Here is an 11529-nt window from a genome sequence, read left to right on the forward strand (position 1 = left end):
GTTCCGACCATAATCTGGCCAAAAACCGAACCCTCAACTTCTGACCAGAAATTACAAACTGACTGCCTAGTTGGAGGATCGCCGTCTTCAAAAACTAATCTTTCAAAACAACAAATCTGAAATCCGTTTGAAGCAGAACACATTCTAACATTTTTCGATACTTCTTTGTTTGTGCTGATTCTGTATTGCATCACTCAAGTTTCTTATCTGACCCTTATCAAATAGGAAATTTACCAGCCCGTCGATATACTGACCTAAATGCAACATTCAAGTTCCTCAAGTGCAATATAGTTTTTAAAATGTGCAAAAAAAGAGTGAAGAACAAGGAAGGACTTTGAAAAAAGGAAATCATAAACTAGGTTTTATGATTATTGTATTAAAAAATCCCAAAATAGAAAAAAACAATATGAAGCAGAGTTTTTGAATTTCAAATTCATTCCTTTCAAATGAGAACATGGATTTTTCTTTCGCTTCAGGATCTCTTCTCTTTTTTATCTATTAACATACAGAACAGACCATTAATCCCGAACATTGCCTGACTCACTAATAATTCCAAATTTAACTAATTGACACAGCTTGACTCAATACCATAACAGTGACCACAAAAATTGCTATCGTTTAGTGTCTCCAATGTGCAAACAAAAGGAGAAATAGACACAGAACAAAGTGAAAAATGTCATCCTGGAGATTGTGAGTTTCTTTTTTTTACTATTTTTCAAATGTTTGAATTTTTCAGAAGATATTCATTGGTTCCTGGTGTTGAAAGAAGTTATAAATCCTCCTCATGGCTATTTCTAGCTTTGGCGTTTATCTGCTTCTTGTATTTGAGCATTATTTTTGTTTTTGACACAGTGAGCTATAAAATATATTTGACCCTTTTGAGTAGTTTTAACTTTCCAGGTACCACAGGGATCAATTACATGGAATACGGAAAACTTGAGAAAAAAGTTCGTATTGAATGGAAGTGTAAGTTTGGTTTCTTTTTTCATTGTCTTTGAGAAATATTGATTTCAGCTCACTGATCTCGTTCATTTCCAAGTTTTTGGGTCAAAAGCAACTGAACCTGCTGGGCACCGAATAGCAGTTGTCATGGTTGTGACAAACCAAACAAAACCAGAAAATTATGATATTGCTATACGTAAGAGAGAGGTTGATGAGAGAAAATCTGTAACTCTACAATTTCAGAAACAGTTCGATGTTATTGCAAAATCCATGATTATGAGTTTGTGTTGGCAGTTGATACAGACTTCAATTGTGCTCATAGAGATGTGAATTTACTTTTGGAGTTTTGAAAACTGTTAAAAGGTTTCTAGAAATTTTTCCGTCGTCATTGTGCAGCTGCGAAGATTCTTCCACTTTTTGACACCATTCTTTTTCTGGATGCAGACATTGGAGTGGTCAATCCAGAACGAAGAATGGAAGATTATATGGTAGAAGGAATAGATGTTACATTCTACGATCGGTTCTATAATTGGGAAATTATGGCTGGCTCGTATATTGCTCGAAATACGCAGTATGCAATCGACTTGCTGAATGGTGAGAGTCTTTGAAAAGAAATTCAAAACAATTTGCATTTATAGAGTTTGCTGATTACGAGTTCAAATTACCCAGGAGTTTTCATGGAACTGACAACGGAGCACTTCATGTAAGTCAAGATGCGATATCTAAATTAAGTTTCAAAAACATTTTCAGATATTCCTGGCTGAAAGGCTCTTTCCACACGCTCAAATTGAGACTAACATCTGCAAAAAAGTTTATAACAAGTCCAATAGTTTTCAAGATTTATTCACTTATGAAGCATGCGTAAGAGCAATTTTCGGAGCTGGAACTGATTTCGGAAAAGTTCGAATTATGAGAAAAGTAAGATTTCTGACTTCTAATTGGGACTTTGAATTCATAAAAATTTTAGGGAACAGGATGGGCAAGAGATGGATGGCTGACATCTATGCTTTGGCATCCTGATATTGATTTTATGTTTCATGGATGGAAGACAAATCAATTAAGACAAACACCAGAAGTTGGAGTCAGGTGAGTTTATACAAATTTCAATTTTAGGAAGACATTTTCAGACCCAATCAAATGGGAAGAAGTGAGTGGTACAACCCATTGGGCGGTCCCATATATCTTGAGAGATGTAGTCCTCAAAACAAAACTTGGTCGTATGATCCACGTCTTCATGGAAATAAAGAAGATATTCTGAGTAGTCTTCGAAAGTTTGAAGAAGAAGTTGCAGTACAGCAGGTCAATTCATATTCCAGAATGACGGAAATGATGCTCCGGTAACACAAACTTTTGATACGTGTATGTATATTTGACACAGTTTTTCTGAATTGAATGAAGATTTCGGTTCAATTTATACAAAAAAACGCAGAAAAACATAAATCATCTCAAGCACCTTGTTTAGTATTCATCCGTGGAAACGCAAGCCGTAAAAGTGAATAATTTTTGAGACGTCTACTCCGCCTGAGTTTTCCGTTATATTCTCAAGTGAAAGCTCACTAGCCGACCCTTTACAAATTCATGTCTATTTTGAAAACAAATAATAGATGCAGTCCAAAATGTTATAAAAATGTTCTCGGAGTATTATTAACTTTTTCTTTGTTCCTTTTTCTTCTTACTTATTTTTCCTTATCTTTCAACAATGCGAATCAAAGAGATACAACTCGAAAGATCGAAAAACAGGAAGTTCGACACAAAGAAATAGCAATTGTAACAGTTATAACCGAGGATAAAAAAATTGAAGAATATGAAGTCGACCTCAGTTAGTGAAAAATCTGAAGTTCTGATTTTAATAAAAAGTCAGAATCATGAGCAAAGTGAAGTTTGATCCAACATTGCGCAAATTACACGTTTAATCAAATTTCAGGGAACTGGCTGGGTGAGAGATGCATGGCTGACAAGTGGAGTATGGAATCCGGAACACGGTTTCATGTTACATGGATGGAAGACTAAACAGTTAATAAAGACTCCGATGGGAAGATTCAAAGCAACTCCGATGAACTGGTCAACGTGGTATAATCCATTTGCAGGCCCGATAGATTTGGATAAATGTGTTCGAGGGTGAGACCAGCATTCCTCGGGGAAAAGACAATTTCATTTCAGAAATACTTCTTGGTCTTATAATCCACAGCTGGTTCAGGACAAGAAGTCTGTAGAAGAAAGCCTTCTGGAGTATGAGAAGAAAGTTGCTTTTGATAAAATTAAACAGATGGGCAAAATATTTGAATTGGCGAATAGAAAATAGATAAAATTATTTTTATTGCAAATTTAAGTGTCATGCATACAAACTATCACAGAAGGCATAAAGTTGTTAAATTAAATCTTTTCTTGGAGCATAATGTTTTGTCCCTTTGCATGTTCAATGATCCATTTGATAACAAGATCCTTGGAACTATTTGGCGCCATTTTCACAGTCCATTCCAAGTTATGATCCTTGTTCATTCTAACCCCCTCTCGCGGCTCCAGAACTTCGTTTTCTACGGTAGTTGCTGGATCATAAGGAGACGCAACTGGAGAAGCTAACTTCACACGAATCTTCTCATCAGTACTACGTGGAACATGGTGCTTGATGGTGAGAAGAATTGGTTGTTCACTTCGAGTATTTTTTATAGAAATGGTTTGTTCAGTGGCATGAGCGGAATGTTTTGTGATGTACCCCCCTTCTTCATGGAATTTTTTGGCCGGTTTGTATTCAACTCTGATTGCAGTATCCACGCCAAGTGAGCATGTGAACCTCTCTCCAGGTACAACGTTTTTCATATGACTCTGAAATTTTTAACAAATGATTTGAATGCCTAGATATAACTAGAGTACTTTTGCAACAAACGCATTATTCAGAAAGATTGATGTCTCGCCTGGTAGGAATGGAAGAACAGAAGAATTTACAGCCGAAGCTGTTAAGAAAGCAGCAGCTATCTTTGATGGAACACTCTCATGGACCAGGGATGGAGTGAAGACGGATGTTCCAATTGTCACTTTGTGATCTTCCGTTCCGTTAGGAAGATTCGATTTTCGAGCAATCTTGAATTCAGTGCTCAATGTGTTATGATTGACTTCCATCGGTGTACGTGCCATTTCAACATCGTTATCGTCTTCTCCCACACTCATCCTTTCTTCCTCTACTTCTTCTGCCTTGCGAGACCTTCTCCCCATAGATCTCTTCATGAGATTGAAAGATCGTTTTGGTTCAACATGTCTATAAAAATGAGCATCGAGAGTTCCGAGTTCAGGGATTTGTCCTCCGAGTGAGGGTTGAGCGGTTGACAAAACTGCCGGGAATTCTGTCCAGTCTTCCCCACAGCGATTGTAAAGCTTTCCGTAGTAAGTGATGGTCATGGATGGTTTTTGAGTATCTACACGGATATCATACGATGGTTGCCATCCTGATTCGAACACTTGATATGTGATATCCAGTTGAACATCGACTTCTTCAAATGCTTCCAATGTGATAATGACGGCGCTGAAATAATGGGTGTCAGGAGAATATGATCAAATTGATGCAAACCGGCATGTATTCCAACGTCCCCATGTTTTCATTCTGTTCAACTCATTACTGATTTTATTGATTTTCTCAACTGTTTTCAAAATCTCCTCTTCTCTTTCCCGTAAGCTCAATTTCAATGACTCCGCTTCAGTTTCATGGAAATCGAGAAGTTTCTGTAGCCCTTCGAGAAGTTTCTCGTCAATTACGACATTCCCAGATTCATTTGACGGATTCATTACTCCTTTTCCAATCTCTCCTACTGTTCTATCTAATCCCTCAATTTTCTTAACCATAACTCCTTTCTGATCTTCCTGTTTCTTTTTAATACTCTCGTAGTTTTCAAGTTCTCTACGAAGTTCAGCCATCTGAAACGATTATTTTTTCTAAATTCTTCGATTCAATAATTCAGTATCTCACTTTTTCGGTGTCAGTTTCCGACCGAAGAGCAGGAATATTCTTTTCAGTTACATCACAAATTGTCGATTTTCCACATCCATCAACACGGACAGAATCACTTTGGAGACAATGAGAAAAGTGCTGAAACAAATTCAGATGAGCATCGGATGGTCCAATAGATGACCTACCTTCAATTGGACCTCATTGATTCCAGCTTTCATAGAAACTGGAACAGATCGTTTGATTTCCGCACGATCACTGAGAATTGTGATTTTGGTGATTTCTTGTTTGCGAATGTCAAACTCATGAACGGTGTTCATCTGGAAATAGTGGTTAATAAGTTTAAGAGAGTTTTGAGAAATCAGCAAAGAAATAAAAATAAAAAGAGATAACAACCGGGTGATCGGATGGCAAAATTCAACAAAAAAAAATCAGGGAAGGGTAGAACATTGAAACTTTATTCTTTGAAATGGTGATTCTCATGATTCCTCAAATAAGCAGGTTGTTAAAAGATCTCGCGATATTGAACAGTTTCGTCTTTTGGATGTTCCACGACATATTTGATAACCAAGTCCTGGGAAGTGTTTGGTGCCAACTTGACAGTCCACTCCAAATTGTTACTTGAGTTGAATTTGGCTCCTTCTGATGGTTCTGCATTCTCTGTCTCATTTGTCGCCTTCTCCGCATCATAAGGAACGGCAACTGGTGCCACAAGTTTCACACGAATCTTCTCATCAGTACTACGTGGAACATGATGTTTGATAGTGAGAAGAACTGGTTGTTCGCTGCGAGAGTTCTTGACGAAGACAGTTTGTTCGGTGACATTTGCAGAGTGTTTTGTGATGTATCCTCCTTCTTCGTGATATTTTTTGGCTGGTTTGTATTCCACTCGAATCGCAGTGTCCACTCCAAGAGAACAACTGAATCGCTCTCCTGGGGAAACATTTTTCAAGTGACTCTGAAATTTTATGTTGATTGAACTTTGATAAAACTTCCTTACCTTTGCAACAAATGCATTGTTCAGATACACAGACGAGTCTCCTGACAAGAATGCTAATTCTGATGAGTTGACGGCGCAGGCGGTGAGGAAAGCTGCAGCGTTTTTGCTGGGAACAGTTTCATGTACAAGTTTTGGAGAAAGAGTCACAATTCCGACTGTAACTTTGTGATCCTTAGTTCCGTGTGGAATCGTTGCTTCTCGCAGAATTTTGAACTCAGTGCTTAGTGTGTTCTGGGTTACTTCAGAAGCAACTGCAACTTTCATTTCTGGCTGTGGTGGGGGTGGATGAGCGGAGCCGAAGAGAGCCGCTGGAGCACGTTGTTGTTGTTGTTGAATTCCATGAGGCATTCCCATATGCATTTCCGGTAGCATGTGCTGGCGGACGGGGGTATAAAGAATTCTGAATGTGGCTTCGAGAGTTCCAAGTTCTGGAATTTTCCCTCCTAAACATGGCTGAGCGGTTGAAAGCACCAATGGAGCACCATTCCAGTCTTCATTTGTATTTTGTCTGATCTTTCCGAAATAAGTTATATTCATGGAAGGCTTCGATGTGTCCACTCTGATGTCATAAGATGGAGACCATCCAGCATTCATAACTTGATAAATCACATCCAACTCAGCTTCACATTCTTCAGAACATTCCAAACTGATGATGGCAGATCTGAAAAAATTGGAACTTTTGATTGGGAAACTGATAAAATAATACTTACTGTGAATAGGATTTGTGATGAGACTTATTTTGAATAAGGCTCAGTTCCTGTTCCAATTTCTGGACTTTTTCTTGTTGATCTCTATATCCGGCTTCAATCGATCGGAGCTCTAAAAAGTGTTTTGTTGAATTCATTTAATTTTTGTTGAATTCATTTAACTCACTTTCTCTGTAGCTCTCGGAATTGGTTCCATAGAAGTCAAAAAAGTGTTTTAGACTGGTCAAAGTTCCCTCATTTAGAGCAACTTCTCCATCTTTTGGTGCTTTCACCAATCCTCCTCCAACTTGTCCAAATACTGAATCCAAATTTGTGATACATTTCTGAATAACGGTTCCACGGTCCTCAATCCTTTGGAGACGAGCTTTCTCTTCTTGGAGAGAAGCTCTGATTGCAGAAATCTGAAAATCCGAAAATTCGTATTAAATTAACTTACAAACTATCAAACAAACCTTTGGCGAATCGGTTTCTTCCGTTGTAGCAGCGACATTTTTGACCACAACATCATGAATAACCGCATTTCCTCTTCCTTCAACTCTCATTGATCCAGGTGTCAAATTGGTGGTTAAATTCTGAAAGTGGATTTTTTAAATGAACGTTTCATAAGTATCGTTTACTTTCAGAACAATTTCATTCACTCCCGTTTTCAGAGATATTTTTACAAGACGACGGACTTCAGCACGATCAGTGAATACTTTCACTTGGCTGATTTTCTGATCACGAGACTCAAGCTCATGAATCGTTGGTGTGGCGGTCATTTCTGCAAGCTATTTTTTTAACCAAAAGAATTAGCAAAGGTGGATTTGCAACGAATGTAGGAAATTTAGGTACAAGATCAGATTCTGGAAAGGGATACGAAAACTGTCAACCTCAAAAAGATGTTTGCAATGAAATTACGAATTTATGTACCATTCTGGTACAAAAAAATGTGAGCTGTGGATGAGAAGCACCGGAGGACGCAGCTGAATGCCCCACAACAACAACTACAGTAACCTAAAAATAGTTTCATTTTCCGGATTGGTTTTCATCGTTTTTTCTGCTATTTTTTCCCCAAACAAGTCATAAAATTGAAACTTTTCATAGTGAAAAATTAACTGACAACACACGACAATCGAGAAAATTGATTAAAAAAACATTTTCAGGTTACGGTAGTTGTCGTTGTGCGACGCCTTCGGCGACGGCCACCGGGGTTTCTCTTCCACATCTTCAATTTTTGTACCAGATATACAGTGCGCGTCATAAGTATATACCCACCCCCTAATTTGGCGGTTCTGGCGTGACCAAGAATTTTCATGAAAAACGGCTAATGCTATTCAATTCAGCATAGCTGAAAACCTACAGTCACAGTTTTTCATGACCATATCTCGCGAAACAGGCGTTTTGTGGAAGAAAACCGATTTTTAGGCCGCGTCAAAAGTATATGCCCACCCCGAAAAAAGGCGGGATCATTGAAAATGCTGGGGTCATTTCATGTTTTTCGATTCTGAAAATTTTTCAAAAGCTGATTTTTTGTTGGAGAAGATTAGATAGCAAAAGAGAAAAACTAAAATTACCAGAATTTTCAGAAAAATTTCCAAAAATAAACTTATCCCATTCCAGCACGGTTTTCCGTATTCTACGATTCCAAAAGTATATTAATCTCACTTGAATAGTCACATTAAGCTCATTTAAATTATCTAGAGCAAGGAAAACACGATATGAGGCCGCCACCAGGATCGTCTCAACGCATACAGGCCTGAAGAATCAGACGCACCCCTGGTTGCGTTGGGAATAACCCTAAAAAACTCGGTTGAATGCGAACTGGGGAAAGACAACGATTTTTATGTAGCTGGATGAATGAGAAAAATATAATACGATTCAGGAGATCTCCAACTCGACAACATCAGCAAATGGAATCTGTCAAAGTTGATCTCTTCAGTTTACAACGCACCGAACTGACATCTTCAGTTTTCAATCAGACCGTAGTCTACATTTCTCTTACACAGGGTAACGGCTGCGCATGGTATATGTCTAGGCGCGCATATAGGATGCTATATGCAACCATAATAATTCCGTGGGTAGCGCGTGCGCACTATATGCGTCGTCGCTGGGCACGACTGGTCGCCGGTGGGCGCACCCATATAGCATCCATATAGCATGCACGCTTTTCACATGAAAACGACAACGACACTCCGCTATTACGCTAGTGCGCGTTGTTTAGAAAAATTTTTCACCGCCGATCTTGATCAATTTTTTGATCATATTGATCATATTTCCTGTTTTCAAAGAACTTCTCACTGTTTTCACATGTAAAAATTATAGCTAACAAAAATAAAACTTATTTTTAGTAAAGAAATAGGTCAACTTTTTTACAAAATCCGTTTTTTCTTGAAATTAGGACTTTTCTGTTTTACTTCGGAATAAGCGGAATAATATATTTTTCAGGTGAAATACAGGTTGGTTGGTAAGTTTTCCGATTATTACGAAGTAAAAGTAGGATTGAATAGCATTAGCCGTTTTTCATGAAAATTCTTGGTCACCTCAGAACCGCCAAATTAGGGGGTGGGCATATACTTATGACGTGTATACCGTAAACACTCTAATAGAACGCCACCAGGACAGTTTACTTTGAGCCTATATATCTCACTTCTTTTGAAAGATATCAAAAAGTTGTCAACTAATAAAATGTTCATCATAATATCAGCAACATTTTATCAGTTAACGACTTTTTGATATCTCTCATAGAAAATGAGATATATAGGCTCAAAGTGGACGAGCAATGGCAAGAGAAAGTTTCCCTGCCATATCCAGTAAACCAACTAAAAAACGAATATTTCATCACCATGATATGATGTGAATTCATGAATTTCGTCCATTTTCGAAACGAATGGAACGAAAACGTTTTAGAATTGCCCATATCAGTGATAGAAGTCAGTCTTTTATAGTAAAAATCGCTAGTGTTTCGAAATTTGTTTGTGGTGACTCATTTCGAAATGTGATGGAAACGCAGGGTGAGAAAGAAAAGACAAGTGTATTTACTATGATGTTTTGAAAAATTCGAAAAGTTTCGAACGAAATTTGAAAAAATAATAACAGAAATCTAGAAGTGTTTGAAAACCAAGAAAGGAAGTATGATAGAATAGAAATTTCTGGATCAACAAATTAAAATGTGAAGATTAGAAATGGGTAAACACTGGAAAAAGGAGGAGAAGTGATAGGGAAAGGAAGTTACTTGAATGAGAACTGGGAGAAAGTCGTTAAACATGAGACAGAAAATAATATTGAGCTACAACATAGACAGAGATCGAAAAGCGAAACTAAACAGGGAATTGATGCAATAGAAAACTATTAGCGATATGTCGAACATTGAACAGGGGATTATAGAATTGGTGGTTTATGTATCTGATGTGTAGCACCGGTTTTCGTTCGAACGAAATACACCTTTTTCGATGCTGCCGATGGTACCACGTTAGCGATGTAGCTGCTCGGAGGTCTAAAAATTTGAAGTTGAAGAAAGTTTTAAAAAAGAAAACTTACGGAACACGAGGTCTGACCACCTGTAGCATTTTTCCATTCACGATTCGGACCACTTTTTGACCAGATCCCGGCATCGTTCTGACTGCGTAATACTTCTTTGCGGGTGGAGTGGAAACACTCTCTTCTTCTTGTTTCACAACTTCTTCCATCAGCGAAGGTTCCGCTTCCATTTTGGGTTCCGTCAACGAAGACTCAGGTTCCATTGCAGGCCCTGAAACTAAAATTCTGCGCTACGAAATATCAGTATTTAGGTAAAAAGTCCCATAAGCGTTTTATGTGATTTCTACAAATTTTCAAAAGCATTAAAATCACATAATGTCCCTTTTGCATTAAAATGTGTAGAAAAATAGTTTTTCCTTTCTTTTTTCTTTGATTTTCCGCAAAATTTTGTAACTTTTTCAGGTATTTCAGCTATTTTTGAAGATTATTTTTCGATTTCGAACTTTTTGTCTGAAATTTGACGGGATGATGTTCGCGAAGATTACTGTAGAAAACCTTCTATTCTTTAGTTTTTTCTGCATTTTGACGTGATTTTGTTGACAAAAAAACTACAAAATAGAAAGTTTTCTACAGTAATCTTCGCAAGCGTCGTCCCGTCCAACTTCAGCCAAAAATTCGAAAAAGAACCTTTAAAAATAGCTGAAAAACATAAAAAGGTCTGAAAACTTTGCGAAAATTGAAGAAAAATCAATTGTTCTTTCGAAAAATTGCGAAAGAACCGCTAATTTCTCGAAGTTTTCAGTTTTCGCGGGAATTCAAAAAAGAAAAGATTCGAGAAGCTTCTAGAAGATTCCACAAAGGGGCTTTCGCTCGAAAATGTGTTTTCATTATCTCACTAAGTACTCGCAAATATCAGTATGACTTTACCTCTCGTTATATGACCTGGTTCCATTTTAGGTTCCATCCACTCTGGTATAGGTTGTCTCATCTTGACAGGAGGAGGCAATGGTCGCCTTTTAATCATGGGTCGTGCGTATGGAGAACTAGTTGATGGAGTTTGGTACTTCTGATGCATAACTGGTCTTCCCATTCTTGTCATTTCCTCTTTAAACGAAGGTCTCTGTGGTGGAACATACATTTTCGGGCGTGTTGGAGGGATGGGAGGGGTGTTCATCGCAAGGAAACTGTAAATTGCTGAGTTGCTTTTAAAATTTCCGAATGAATAAATCTTACATTTTATTACTCTTAAGCGCGGCCGCACTGACGGGCATTCTTGATTTTGGTTCCGCAGGTTCCTGACCAGCCAGAAGACCTTTCGGGTCGATTGCAGTATACCACATGTCTTCGGCAGAATTGTTTTCTCGTTTTCGTTTCACGCAAATCGGCTTGCACATTATATCTCCCTTGGCTCTGGAAATTAGCAGTTTTTGGGGATCCTCTAGAGTCGACCTGCAGGCATGCAAGCTTGGCACTGGCCGTCGTTTTAC

The 11529-nt window shown here is 38.1% G+C and overlaps 4 protein-coding genes across 4 annotated transcripts in view; 1 reads left to right on the top strand and 3 right to left on the bottom strand.

Moving 5' to 3' along the window:
• Nucleotides 1–673: 673 nt before the first annotated feature.
• CBG18974 lies at nucleotides 674–3244 on the top strand (the record flags this gene model as incomplete). Its single annotated transcript, XM_045237818.1, has 12 exons — nucleotides 674–690; nucleotides 737–851; nucleotides 901–966; nucleotides 1015–1138; nucleotides 1186–1268; nucleotides 1314–1536; nucleotides 1581–1645; nucleotides 1693–1860; nucleotides 1910–2028; nucleotides 2070–2241; nucleotides 2867–3060; nucleotides 3103–3244. The coding sequence occupies 12 exons, from the start codon at nucleotides 674–676 to the stop codon at nucleotides 3242–3244; spliced, it is 1488 nt and encodes a 495-aa protein (XP_045096625.1).
• Nucleotides 3245–3315: 71 nt separating this feature from the next.
• On the bottom strand, nucleotides 3316–5199 carry CBG18975 (the record flags this gene model as incomplete). The annotated part of the gene is made up of 5 exons (XM_002637242.1): nucleotides 3316–3765; nucleotides 3814–4459; nucleotides 4505–4848; nucleotides 4901–5020; nucleotides 5068–5199. The coding sequence occupies 5 exons, from the start codon at nucleotides 5197–5199 to the stop codon at nucleotides 3316–3318; spliced, it is 1692 nt and encodes a 563-aa protein (XP_002637288.1).
• Nucleotides 5200–5384: 185 nt separating this feature from the next.
• Nucleotides 5385–7344, bottom strand: CBG18976 (the record flags this gene model as incomplete). The annotated part of the gene is made up of 6 exons (XM_002637243.1): nucleotides 5385–5837; nucleotides 5880–6540; nucleotides 6590–6698; nucleotides 6753–6987; nucleotides 7039–7158; nucleotides 7204–7344. The coding sequence occupies 6 exons, from the start codon at nucleotides 7342–7344 to the stop codon at nucleotides 5385–5387; spliced, it is 1719 nt and encodes a 572-aa protein (XP_002637289.1).
• Nucleotides 7345–9943: 2599 nt separating this feature from the next.
• The window catches only part of Cbr-gon-14, a gene marked incomplete at both ends in the record, with an annotated part of 4627 nt that continues 3041 nt past the window's right edge, over nucleotides 9944–11529 (bottom strand). Inside the window, 4 exons of the mRNA XM_045237819.1 lie at nucleotides 9944–10058; nucleotides 10103–10313; nucleotides 10970–11226; nucleotides 11276–11452. Coding sequence (XP_045096626.1) covers nucleotides 9944–10058; nucleotides 10103–10313; nucleotides 10970–11226; nucleotides 11276–11452 — 760 coding nt within the window. The remainder of the gene's footprint in view (nucleotides 10059–10102; nucleotides 10314–10969; nucleotides 11227–11275; nucleotides 11453–11529) is intronic.

Source organism: Caenorhabditis briggsae (genome assembly GCF_000004555.2).
Source record: "Caenorhabditis briggsae complete genome, chrV, whole genome shotgun sequence".
Lineage (NCBI taxonomy): Eukaryota > Metazoa > Nematoda > Chromadorea > Rhabditida > Rhabditidae > Caenorhabditis > Caenorhabditis briggsae.